Source organism: Pelophylax lessonae, assembly GCF_965119305.1.
Source record: "Pelophylax lessonae genome assembly, chromosome: 3".
Lineage (NCBI taxonomy): Eukaryota > Metazoa > Chordata > Amphibia > Anura > Ranidae > Pelophylax > Pelophylax lessonae.
Window position 1 is genome coordinate 381,051,597 of NC_138770.1, and position 14,389 is coordinate 381,065,985.

Genomic DNA, 14,389 nt, shown 5'->3' on the forward strand with positions numbered 1-14,389 from the left:
TGCACCTAAGAGACTAAACAGTGTCATGGTGTTGGAGATAGGGTATAAGGATGTTGCACCTAAGAGACTAAACAGTGTCATGGTGTTGGAGAGAGGGTATAAGGATGTTGTACCTAAGAGACTTAACAGTGTCATGGTGTTGGAGATAGGGTATAAGGATGTTGCACCTAAGAGACTAAACAGTGTCCTGGTGTTGGAGAGAGGGTATAAGGATGTTGTACCTAAGAGACTAAACAGTGTCATGGTGTTGGAGAGAGGATATAAGGATGTTGCACCTAAGAGACTAAACAGTGTCATGGTGTTGGAGAGAGGGTATAAGGATGTTGTACCTAAGAGACTTAACAGTGTCATGGTGTTGGAGATAGGGTATAAGGATGTTGCACCTAAGAGACTAAACAGTGTAATGGTGTTGGAGAGAGGGTATAAGGGTGTTGTACCTAAGAGACTAAACAGTGTCCTGGTGTTGGAGAGAGGGTATAAGGATGTTGTACCTAAGAGACTAAACAGTGTCATGGTGTTGGAGAGAGGATATAAGGATGTTGCACCTAAGAGACTAAACAGTGTCATGGTGTTGGAGATAGGGTATAAGGATGTTGCACCTAAGAGACTAAACAGTGTCATGGTGTTGGAGAGAGGGTATAAGGATGTTGCACCTAAGAGACTAAACAGTGCCATGGTGTTGGAGAGAGGATATAAGGATGTTGCACCTAAGAGACTAAACAGTGTCATGGTGTTGGAGATAGGGTATAAGGATGTTGCACCTAAGAGACTAAACAGTGTCATGGTGTTGGAGATAGGGTATAAGGATGTTGCACCTAAGAGACTAAACAGTGTCATGGTGTTGGAGATAGGGTATAAGGATGTTGCCCCTAAGAAACTAAACAGTGTCATGGTGTTGGAGATAGGGTATAAGGATGTTGCACCTAAGAGACTAAACAGTGTAATGGTGTTGGAGAGAGGGTATAAGGATGTTGCACCTACGAGACTAAACAGTGTCATGGTGTTGGAGATAGGGTATAGGGATGTGGCACCTAAGAGACTAAACAGTGTCCTGGTGTTGGAGAGAGGGTATAAGGATGTTGTACCTAAGAGACTAAACAGTGTCATGGTGTTGGAGAGAGGATATAAGGATGTTGCACCTAAGAGACTAAACAGTGTCATGGTGTTGGAGAGAGGGTATAAGGATGTTGTACCTAAGAGACTTAACAGTGTCATGGTGTTGGAGATAGGGTATAAGGATGTTGCACCTAAGAGACTAAACAGTGTCCTGGTGTTGGAGAGAGGGTATAAGGATGTTGTACCTAAGAGACTAAACAGTGTCATGGTGTTGGAGAGAGGATATAAGGATGTTGCACCTAAGAGACTAAACAGTGTCATGGTGTTGGAGATAGGGTATAAGGATGTTGCACCTAAGAGACTAAACAGTGTCATGGTGTTGGAGAGAGGGTATAAGGATGTTGCACCTAAGAGACTAAACAGTGCCATGGTGTTGGAGAGAGGATATAAGGATGTTGCACCTAAGAGACTAAACAGTGTCATGGTGTTGGAGATAGGGTATAAGGATGTTGCACCTAAGAGACTAAACAGTGTCATGGTGTTGGAGATAGGGTATAAGGATGTTGCACCTAAGAGACTAAACAGTGTCATGGTGTTGGAGATAGGGTATAAGGATGTTGCCCCTAAGAAACTAAACAGTGTCATGGTGTTGGAGATAGGGTATAAGGATGTTGCACCTAAGAGACTAAACAGTGTAATGGTGTTGGAGAGAGGGTATAAGGATGTTGCACCTACGAGACTAAACAGTGTCATGGTGTTGGAGATAGGGTATAGGGATGTGGCACCTACGAGACTAAACAGTGTCATGGTGTTGGAGAGAGGGTATAAGGATGTTGTACCTAAGAGACTAAACAGTGTCATGGTGTTGGAGAGAGGATATAAGGATGTTGCACCTAAGAGACTAAACAGTGTCATGGTGTTGGAGATAGGGTATAAGGATGTTGCACCTAAGAGACTAAACAGTGTCATGGTGTTGGAGATAGGGTATAAGGATGTTGCACCTAAGAGACTAAACAGTGTCATGGTGTTGGAGATAGGGTATAGGGATGTGGCACCTACGAGACTAAACAGTGTCATGGTGTTGGAGAGAGGGTATAAGGATGTTGCACCTAAGAGACTAAACAGTGTCATGGTGTTGGAGATAGGGTATAAGGATGTTGCACCTAAGAGACTAAACAGTGTCATGGTGTTGGAGAGAGGGTATAAGGATGTTGTACCTAAGAGACTTAACAGTGTCATGGTGTTGGAGATAGGGTATAAGGATGTTGTACCTAAGAGACTTAACAGTGTCATGGTGTTGGAGATAGGGTATAAGGATGTTGCACCTAAGAGACTAAACAGTGTCCTGGTGTTGGAGAGAGGGTATAAGGATGTTGTACCTAAGAGACTAAACAGTGTAATGGTGTTGGAGAGAGGGTATAAGGGTGTTGCACCTACGAGACTAATCAGTGTCATGGTGTTGGAGATAGGGTATAGGGATGTGGCACCTACGAGACTTAACAGTGTCATGGTGTTGGAGATAGGGTATAAGGATGTTGCACCTAAGAGACTAAACAGTGTAATGGTGTTGGAGAGAGGGTATAAGGGTGTTGCACCTACGAGACTAAACAGTGTCATGGTGTTGGAGATAGGGTATAGGGATGTGGCACCTACGAGACTAAACAGTGTCATGGTGTTGGAGAGAGGGTATAAGGATGTTGCACCTAAGAGACTAAACAGTGTCATGGTGTTGGAGATAGGGTATAGGGATGTGGCACCTACGAGACTAAACAGTGTCATGGTGTTGGAGAGAGGGTATAAGGATGTTGCACCTAAGAGACTAAACAGTGTCATGGTGTTGGAGATAGGGTATAAGGATGTTGCACCTAAGAGACTAAACAGTGTCATGGTGTTGGAGAGAGGGTATAAGGATGTTGTACCTAAGAGACTTAACAGTGTCATGGTGTTGGAGATAGGGTATAAGGATGTTGCACCTAAGAGACTAAACAGTGTCCTGGTGTTGGAGAGAGGGTATAAGGATGTTGTACCTAAGAGACTAAACAGTGTCATGGTGTTGGAGAGAGGATATAAGGATGTTGCACCTAAGAGACTAAACAGTGTCATGGTGTTGGAGAGAGGGTATAAGGATGTTGTACCTAAGAGACTTAACAGTGTCATGGTGTTGGAGATAGGGTATAAGGATGTTGCACCTAAGAGACTAAACAGTGTCCTGGTGTTGGAGAGAGGGTATAAGGATGTTGTACCTAAGAGACTAAACAGTGTCATGGTGTTGGAGAGAGGATATAAGGATGTTGCACCTAAGAGACTAAACAGTGTCATGGTGTTGGAGATAGGGTATAAGGATGTTGCACCTAAGAGACTAAACAGTGTCATGGTGTTGGAGAGAGGGTATAAGGATGTTGCACCTAAGAGACTAAACAGTGTCATGGTATTGGAGAGAGGATATAAGGATGTTGCACCTAAGAGACTAAACAGTGTCATGGTGTTGGAGATAGGGTATAAGGATGTTGCACCTAAGAGACTAAACAGTGTCATGGTGTTGGAGATAGGGTATAAGGATGTTGCACCTAAGAGACTAAACAGTGTCATGGTGTTGGAGATAGGGTATAAGGATGTTGCCCCTAAGAAACTAAACAGTGTCATGGTGTTGGAGATAGGGTATAAGGATGTTGCACCTAAGAGACTAAACAGTGTAATGGTGTTGGAGAGAGGGTATAAGGATGTTGCACCTACGAGACTAAACAGTGTCATGGTGTTGGAGATAGGGTATAGGGATGTGGCACCTACGAGACTAAACAGTGTCATGGTGTTGGAGAGAGGGTATAAGGATGTTGCACCTAAGAGACTTAACAGTGTCATGGTGTTGGAGATAGGGTATAAGGAAGTTGCACCTAAGAGACTAAACAGTGTCATGGTGTTGGAGATAGGGCATAAGGATGTTGCACCTAAGAGACTAAACAGTGTCATGGTGTTGGAGAGAGGGTATAAGGATGTTGCACCTAAGAGACTTAACAGTGTCATGGTGTTGGAGATAGGGTATAAGGATGTTGCACCTAAGAGACTAAACAGTGTCATGGTGTTGGAGAGAGGGTATAAGGATGTTGCACCTAAGAGACTAAACAGTGTCATGGTGTTGGAGAGAGGATATAAGGATGTTGCACCTAAGAGACTAAACAGTGTCATGGTGTTGGAGATAGGGTATAAGGATGTTGCACCTAAGAGACTAAACAGTGTCATGGTGTTGGAGATAGGGTATAAGGATGTTGCACCTAAGAGACTAAACAGTGTCATGGTGTTGGAGATAGGGTATAAGGATGTTGCCCCTAAGAAACTAAACAGTGTCATGGTGTTGGAGATAGGGTATAAGGATGTTGCACCTAAGAGACTAAACAGTGTAATGGTGTTGGAGAGAGGGTATAAGGATGTTGCACCTACGAGACTAAACAGTGTCATGGTGTTGGAGATAGGGTATAGGGATGTGGCACCTACGAGACTAAACAGTGTCATGGTGTTGGAGAGAGGGTATAAGGATGTTGCACCTAAGAGACTTAACAGTGTCATGGTGTTGGAGATAGGGTATAAGGAAGTTGCACCTAAGAGACTAAACAGTGTCATGGTGTTGGAGATAGGGCATAAGGATGTTGCACCTAAGAGACTAAACAGTGTCATGGTGTTGGAGAGAGGGTATAAGGATGTTGCACCTAAGAGACTTAACAGTGTCATGGTGTTGGAGATAGGGTATAAGGATGTTGCACCTAAGAGACTAAACAGTGTCATGGTGTTGGAGAGAGGGTATAAGGATTTTATACCTAAGAGACTAAACAGGATTCAATCCCTACTGATCACCTACTTTTGGCCATACCATTTTCAATTCTTGTAAAGTAATATAAATAATAAATACATTAAAAATATATAAATAAAACTAAAATAAAATGCCATGATGCGATTACCAATGTATACATACTTTTGGCCCACCAAAGCATATTACTAAGTGAAAAAACCCTTTTAGAAATATTACTAAAAATAGTAAAAAAATAGTAAAAATAATAATAATAATAAATCATTTATTCATATAGCACATTTGTGAACTCTGAAGTAAACATGGTGATACAGGCACAATAATAATCTGTTAAAAATAAAACTGTCTTTCAACCTCAGTTCCATTCCATAAAGTGTACATTATATAAGCTATATTTTACACCATGTCACACTCAGTATACCTGTATAGGGCAAACATAAATCACATGGAACTTTAATGGCAGCAGGCAATAAACTGTCTCTTCAGCAGTCATAACTTGAGATGTTTTTGAAAGAATGAAAAACACATATAAAAGAAGGGCTTCTGGATAAATAAAAATTAGCAGCAGCCCAAAGACAAATGCGCTAACATACAAGATTTTATTTTGTGTTCTATTTTTTTTATCCTCTGCTGAGTAATATGCAAATTTAGGGAGTCCTCTCATGCATGGTCTAATGTGCCGCGGTCAACACCCCATTCATTTCAGCAACTTTGTTGTTGTTGCTTGTTGTTGAGACTGATTCAGGATACATGATTCATCAAGTGTTACTGTGCATACAAAACAAATTAGCAAAAAGCAGTCTGGCTTGTAGAACTCAACACAGAATCAGGCAATCAAAATGGATTTGATGGCGCCATGTGCTGCATGTAAATCAAGTCCTTTTTTTTTTTTTTTTTAAATAATGTCTTGGGGGACACTATTAAAGAGCAGTAGACTTCTGCTGGCATACATCCCAATATATTTAAGTGATTTAGGCTTGAAGGACTTCAATAGGGGGCTTGCAATATGGACAGGTCAAACATAATGACTCTTCTTTACAAACTTTTTGAATACAACACACAGTACTCTCTTAGCAGTGTACACAATTAACTAAGAATAAATGAGCCGATTGTGATATCTGAACTCAAAATCTAGATTTTATATGTAAACCACATTAGAATATAAATCCATAAAACTAGTGTTTGTATTTAATGCCCCATACAGCAAATATAATTATTTATCCTAATATCAATAAAAGTGCAAACTATACTTTAGGGATCACCATACTGACAGCACTCATTACTCAATCTCTTTACATTTTTGGCTATAAGGCTATAGACACTTGAGCTATTGGACGTTTACTGAAACAACCACACATATTCTTGCACTCATGGCAAGAACACATTTAGAATCAATATGAACATGTCCTAAAGATAGTCTGAAAATCCTTGTCATATATGCCCTTAATCAATAGAGTTCTAGCCTTTAAAGTTAACCTCAGGTAGATATATTCAATTATATAATGACATCTGTAGCAACTTTATATTTATTTCACATGTAACTAGTAGATGTACCTGGATATGACTTGGTATCATCCTCTTGTAAATCTTAAGCTATCCATACATGGATGGAAATTTGGCTGGTGCAGCAAGGACTGGTTGAATTTTCGATGTATGTATAAGCAGGCTAGTTGTACAGAAGTCGATCTACTGATCAGCTTCTGTACAACCACCCTGTGGGGTTTTTCCAGATCGATCAGTGCTGTTGGCTATAGCCAACAGCCCTGATCAGTGTTTTCTGACAGTGTGGAAGTTTCCTGCCATCAGAACATAAAGGCTCAGCATTCAGGATTCCCCCATCCACATCAAGTATGTGGATGGGGGAGTCAGGTCATTTTTTTTATTCAATTTGCTGGTTGAACAAAAAAAAAAATGAAGAACGTATGGACTGCCTTAGACTGGAAATGTAGAAGTCCAGCAAAAGGGCCAATCAGGTTTAAGGACACAAGTTGACAAAGAACGTGCTAGCAGGAGGAGAGTGCAGAATGAGCATAGGGATGTCCTCATCAGTCTACTACTGTCTCTTTACTAACCAATCACAGCCTAATGACAAGCTGTAATGTTTAACTGCAGTAAAGTGAGGTCACCAACCTGGCTGTGTTGTCAGGCACACTTGTGTTAACATCAGGACTGGCTGGGTAGAAATAAATACAAATTGTTTGGTGAGTAAAACAGATGACAAATATGTATTTCAAGTATTTAGCGGTTTTCTGGAAGTTCAGCTTTAGGTGCTAATCCTTATATGCACTAATCCATAGTAACCAATCAGAATTTGCTCTGCTGAAACTAGACCAGTAAAGGATGGATGCAGATTGCTTTGTGATGGGTTACTGCGTCTAGAAAAAGTATACTTAGTAGAACTCTTTATTGAATAGGGTGATTGTGACAACACCTCCAGCATATTTATCTAGAAACACACACAATGAAGGTCAATGTAATATTTAACATCTTCAGGTGCAGCAACCAGTGCACAAATGTAACAAAGCCTGCTGGCTGCATTGCTCCTGCAGATATAAGGCTTGTTTAAACCAATGATGTGTGCAAAACCAGTACTAGTAGATATAAGTACAGGAATCTATCCAGCAGCTCTCAAAAAGAATGCGCTTCACTTGCATTGATCAATATATTCATCCAGTTCCATATCAGAGTCAAAAAGTGAATGTCCAGTGTAGTCAGTATCTGGGGTTTGAGAAATGCTATTTTCTGTTCCCTCATCATCAAAGGTCCCAGTCCTTGAATAAAAACTGAAGTCCTGTAGCGGGGTCTGTATCTTGCTCTCCTCACCACTGTCATCAGATTCGTATAAGGAGTTGTCATTGTCGTCATGCCATTCTGGCCAAAATTTCCTTCTTATTCTTTCACAGTACATTGCAAGATTAATGAGCTCCCCTGTAGAACAACAGACTATTGTTAAATAGGTCAGGCATTTCAGGTTATATGCATAGTAACAAAGTTACAAGTTGGTAAATTTATGTCCATCAAACCTAAACATTTAGGGCAACTTGATACAAATAATGATGCAGTACAAATTAGACAAGTGGATGTAAACCCCATTCATAAAATCGGACCTGGGCACGTATATCTGTAGTGTTTATTTATGTCTCTCCAAAGCCCTAAGGCCTGTGTCTTTCTGCTGCTCCGTTCCTCTGTTATCAGCATGATAACTTCTGACAAGTTCTCCGACACAGGGGATAAAAGCAGCTGGAAATTTGTGTTGGAGAAGGGACTTAGAGAGAGATAAGCAGAGAGCTGGTCTATTCACAGCACAGCTCTGCATGTTTCCTCATTCCTCTGCCTATGTCACACAGTGTATGCCAAGACTCCACACCCATTGATGGAATAGGAAGAAAAAATTCTAACATGATGTGTATTTTCTAAACAGTGTAGAAAGCTGAAGACAGCAGATATACACATACAACTTATGTAGGGAAATGTGTTTCCTCTCTGTATATAATCTAAGGCTGTTCACTTCACTGGGTATATGTGAGGGTTTACATCCACTTTAAATAAATAAGTCCCAAATGATGAAACAAAAAAAGTTCATAAAGATGTATTGTGGCCAACCACCAGTAAATTCCAGATATTACAGGGGAAGATTTACTAAAACTGGTGCTCACAGAATATGGTGTAGCTGTGCATAGAAACCAACAAGCTTCCAGGTTTTATTGTCAAAGCTTAAAGTAGCTCTTCAGTAATTTTTTCATCTTTCCATTGATTAAATTCTTTGCCCTTGTTGTTTTACCTTTGGATAGTAAAACCTTTTTTTTCTTCAGGTAAATAACTTATACAGCCCACTTCCTCTTTCTTGTCTGGTAAAAAGCCTAAACTAATGACATCATGCACAGCTATCTCATGCTTGTGAGAGTTTGCCAGCAAAGGAGGAGGGATGAGTCATAGGTAAGCCAATGAGAGCTGCAAAGCTGGAGGGAGCTCAATGAGGGCGGAGATAACAGGAGACTGCAGAGATCCATGAGTATTCATTAAGAGAGGAGAAATGTGCGGGTTAGCAGTGGTGCCTGACAGTGTGTGTGTGTCAAATGCACTTTGCTCCTCTAAGGCCATGCTCCAACTGGCTCCCAGTAACAATCACAGGCACTGACACATGGATTGGAGCTTCTGTTCCCTCTGCCTGTGATTGTTGTGCATCAGGTTTATATGTCACAGATACTTTATAGTATTTTGCATTAATAGTGACTTTGCTGATTGTCTTTCACTTTTCACATGTAGTTAAACTTATGAAAAATAATTAGCATTTATTAATACTGCAATGTATCAGATCAAAAATAACTATGCATAAAAATTAAAGCATATCTTTTTTTGGAAAGAGTAGTGACGTGTTAGAAGCCCTGTCATGTTTTTAGTTCTTTAACCCTGCTCATTTGCTCTATTTGTCCTAGTACGCATAGTCAACAGGACTAAAAGTGACAGAAAATTCAAGATTTTGAAGATTCAAGAATAAAAGGAAAATATTCTAATGGGTAACTTTTTCTAGGGCTATCTAAGAGGGGATTTCCCCTTACTTTGCAGAGTTTTCCCTCTCTCTTTCTGTTGTGTCTATAGGACAATATACAAAGGTTTAGCCCTTCCCCACTCTATCCAAAATTAAATATGAAAAAAAAAAAAAAAATCTGCTTTAGATTCTCTTTAACAAATGATGAATATTGAGCTAGATTGTAGAAATGCACCTTTAACTTTGTTTCTAATATCAGCCACTAGGTGGCAGTGCACAGTAACAAAATATAAAGTTAATTTAAATGTAAGAAGCATTTCCAATCCCCCAATAAACCACTGAAAGTTCAGAGAAGAAATGTATGTCATCTTTCCTCACTCACCAGTCACATGTCAGATTGATTTTCATTTACATATGCTTTCTTAATGGCTTTTTCTGCAAATAGATGTTTTTGATATTATATACAGTACATAATATACTGTAAAAGACTTTCAATTAAACAAAATGTATTTGATGAAATTGTTACTATCGGAAAACCGAGATCTGTAAAGCACAGCTTAATCAGCTAAATACATTCCAGATGAAGCAAAACAAAATGAGTTCAATATCTTACAGCTCCTTTTCTTTCTACCGCAGCCACAGCCTGAGTAGAAAATCCTGTCAGAAGCTGCCGAGTGGGACCTTTGTTCTCTGTGGAAACAATGGTCTCACTGCAGAAGTCCAATATGTATCAGATTTATAGGGGAGTTTTGTTGAGCCAGGTGGTGCCAACAGGGCCATCCATGGAACAAATTTTGGCCGAAGGAATTTGCTGAAATTCTGTGTATGGTCACCATAAGGGAAGATTGTATCTCAGGAGGCAGGTAACCTTAAAAATGTCATTAGGGTCCTTTCAGATGGGCGGTATCAGTCCAGTCACGTATTTTCTAAGAATTTTCTTAGGCCTCTTTCACACAAGCGTTCCGTATGTCCGTATATCATCCCATCCGTTTGCGGATGATATACGGACATAATGAATGTCTATGGGATTGCGGATGTCAGCGGATGACCATCCGCTGACATCCGATTTTCGTCCTTTCAGTTCTGTTCCGTTGTTTGGAATGGAACAGAACCCTATTTTTCCTCCGTTAAAAAAACGGAACTGATGCAAAATCGGATGTCAGCGGTGTCATCCGGTGACATCCGCAATCCCCATAGACTAACATTATGTCCGTATATCATCCGCAAACGGATGGGATGATATGCGGACATACGGACCGGATGACACAAGTGTCATCCGTGTCCGTAAAAAAAAAAAAGTGCCGCAGCGGACAAAAAAACCGGAGCGGCCGTGTGAAAGAGGCCTATTACTGATTGAGGTTACATCAGTTTACATCAGTTTGTGCATCTGTCTTCAGTCCAGCTTCAGTTTATATCAGTTTACATCTGTTTTAGCATGTCTGTTTTTTTTTAGTTGTTGAAGAAACTAGCCATAGGTGGCAAAATCTTTTTATATCCCGTTATGTCCAAAAAAAAAACAGAAAAGGACACAGACTTTTTCTATTTTTTTTTTTTCTGCGGACATGAACGGATTTTGAGTTGATGTAAATAGACGTTTGTCTGTTTACATTCACCCGTCCATAGACATAGATTGTTGTTCAGTATAGACCCAACAGAAAATCTGAAAAACTAGCAAATGGATAAATGGATCCAGACTGATTTCCCATGTGAAAGGGCCCTTACTTTTTTTTGTTTTGCTTTTTGGAATGGCATATATGGTGGTGGTGAATGTAAAGAGTTTCTGTTCTTGAAGCAGTCAGGAGCTTACAGAAGAGTTAATAAACCCTTCCAAATCTTAGAATATTACAGCTACAACACTAGGATTATATGTTCTTAAAGTATTACTAAACCCACAACAGTAAAATCAGTCTATATATGCAGTAAAGCATGCTTGTTATACTCACTGTGGAACCTAAGGGGTTAATCCTTTGCATTGTGTATAAAGGCTGTTTAAGACAGAGGATCAGGAGACAATGAAAACTTCTCCTACAAGCTTTACTAGGAACTGATAGAAGTCACAAGACTGCTATATACTGCTGATAGGAAAAGGTATGTACCAGTTTATATTTACTAAAAGAATTGCATTTCCATGTTCTGTGTACTGCGGGAGACCTGATAAAGTGAATGCAGGGTCCTGGGTTTAGTAACGCTTTAAAGCGTGGGTATCCAACCTGCGGCCCTCCAGCTGTTGCAAAACTACAAGTCCCATGAGGCATTGCAAGGCTAACAGGTGCAAACATGGCTCCCAAAGGCAGAGGCATGATGGGACTTGTAGTTTTGCAACAGCTGGAGGGTCGCAGGTTGGACAGCCATGCTTTAAAGTCTTCTTCAGAGTGTATTACCATACAACGCTAAGATTATAAGTTCTTAAAGTCTTCCTCAGAATGTATTACCTTTAATGAGCTGTTCAGGTCTTGTACCTGGTAAAGTCCACATCGCCTGTGCCAAATGTCCAAAAATAGTGGCATCTAATGTAGAAAACTTTGGTCCCATGATATACTTTTTATCACCTAAGGAAAGTAAGTAATTAATGCGGTGAGCTACTGCAAAATGAAAACATATACGCAGTGTTATTGCATATAATAAGTGTTTTAAAATTGTAAAAAATGTTGAAACCCATTTATCCTTTTCCTTCCATTTCACGTTTATGTGCCACTCTGTGTAGGTCTATCACATAAAATCCCAATAAAATACATTTACGTTTTTGGTTGTAACATGACAAAATGTGGAAAATTGCAAGGGGTATGAATACTTTTTCAAGGCACTGTGTATTATATTAGATCTAATATGCACAGAAATACTTTGTTGCAAGTTTACAATGCACAAAGTTATTTTGCAATGAAATGATCAGAGGATAAATATTTTGCCACTCCAGATATCACAAGTACTAACATGAAAAACGTGGCATCCAAACAAAAGTACAAAGCCATGCAAGCATGTGTGTTAATTCCTATATTTAATACTTCATAAGAAAAAGGAGCGATTTAACATCCTACATACTGTTAGACCCACAAATCCAACAACTTTGTGTACAGGACCAGATGTTAGGTTACAACATCCAGATGATAAATTCAGATATACGAAACACATTCACAAGGTTTGAACTGTAATCACATGGCTAAAAGGGAAACAAGCACCTGGATCTGATGCAGTCCTGAAAATACAGTATACTTCACTAACATTTGCAGTCAAAAGAATCTCTACTGCAAAAAATAAAAGGGATGGCAGGCTTTTCTCTAATTATCTGATTTTGCTGAGGAACACAAAGCTGCTGAAGATCAAAACCATAAATTGTCTATACATGCTATACTGTCAATACATGCTATATTCCATTGTGTTCATACCCACTTTGCCACTAGAGCATTTGTTTTCTGTAGCCTGCCAAAAACATTGGTTGATCCTGCTGTTCACTGTCCCTCCCGCCTTCTCTGTGTCCCCTTTGCAGCCTGAGATTGTGTAAACCAGCCGTTGCTACCTGTACTGAGCATGCTCCACTTTGTTCTCTTTTAAGCTGTTCTTTTTCTAATCAATACAGTCCATGTGACTATAGACTATGACACATGTAGGCGTATACATAGCGGCAAATGACAGTGCTCTCCCTCCTCCTCTATGTCCTCATATTTCTAAACACTATGGGGGTGGGATAATAAATGTTGATTGATGTAGGCTTCATCTCCCTGTTAGCCCCAGTACATGCACACTATTGACGCAGGCTGGAGGGGCATGACACAGCCAGTGCTAGGCAGAACTACATTAAATTGTTACATTTACATTTCAGGTAGCCTAAAGTTTCATAAACTTAAGAAGGTCAGAGGGGGAGCTTAAAGTCATCCTATTTTTCCTAATATTTTCTGTCCCTTTAGCTGCCAGGAGCTACTTTTTTCCATTTAGACCAGAGTCCCCCACCTCCAGCTATTCTCTCTCTTGCTGTGACTGTTGAAGACTAGGTACACCCACAGAAGTGTTGAACTCTACACTCTTACCATGCATTGCCAGTGCCTCACACACAGACTGGATACGCGCGCACTTCTCTCCTGCTATATCTAACGCCCATAACCCTCTGTGGAGCTTTCTCCCTCTACAGTCCGACAAAGTGGCCCAAAAATGTAAACTAGACTTATTAATTCTTAACTGTAAACCCTCTACCTAAAACCAAACCCTCTAAATCAAGGTTTCTCAACTAGGGTTCCTCCGGAGGTTGCTAGGGGTTCCTTGAGCAATAGGCAATTTCTGCCTCTCCGATAAGTTTCCAATGACACCATTGTTCGTTTTAGCTATCTGTAAGGGGGTAATTCTTCCCAATGATGACAAAAGTAAGGAGCATTCTTCCCACTGACTGTCACACTAATGTGTCATGAGTTGTAAATTTTGAATTTTTAGCAGGGGTTCCCCGAGACCAGAATTTATTTTAAGGGTTCCTCTATGTTAAAAAGGTTGAGAAAGGTTGCTCTATATGTTCACCTAAAACCTAACAGTTATAACATTAAGCATCTAACTAATGATGCTAACACTAACCTAACCTAACATCTAGCAATACATTAACCACTGCAGCACCATATCTACCATCCAGGGCCTAAAGTATTGGTACTAAAAGTTACCACTCCTGCTAACTGGCCAACTGACACCCATGACTACCTGATCTATAGTGAGGAGAAGATCTGTCAGGTCAGAAATTTTTGTCTGATTTCTAATATTTACCAAAAACATCTGGTTATGCATAAACATATAAAAAGAAGACCAGAATGTGCATGTTTATGGCCAAACCTATTGCAAAAAATCTTTCTCAACAGTCTTATTATACATGTCTGACCAGTGGCTGTCCTCTGAATTCTAGGACCAGCTTTAAAGACATAGTCCACTTTAGGAGTTAGACGATCCATGAAAACAAAGGGCCCCAGTATGTTACACAATACACTGTGTTAGAACCTCTGAAGCCTTCCTGATATTCCTGACTCCCATATCGTTTAACTCTGCTTGTCTCTATTCTCAGTGTAAAGGCAGATGGA

At 40.0% G+C, this 14,389-nt stretch overlaps 1 protein-coding gene across 1 annotated transcript in view; it reads right to left on the reverse strand.

Moving 5' to 3' along the window:
- Positions 1 to 7,007: 7,007 nt before the first annotated feature.
- The window catches only part of FAXC (failed axon connections homolog, metaxin like GST domain containing), a 62,440-nt gene continuing 55,058 nt past the window's right edge, over positions 7,008 to 14,389 (reverse strand). The window contains exons 5-6 of the mRNA XM_082250247.1: positions 11,777 to 11,893; positions 7,008 to 7,783 (exon numbers count right to left, since the gene is read on the reverse strand). Of these exons, the coding sequence (XP_082106373.1) occupies positions 7,500 to 7,783; positions 11,777 to 11,893 (401 nt within the window). The 3' untranslated portion in view covers positions 7,008 to 7,499. The remainder of the gene's footprint in view (positions 7,784 to 11,776; positions 11,894 to 14,389) is intronic.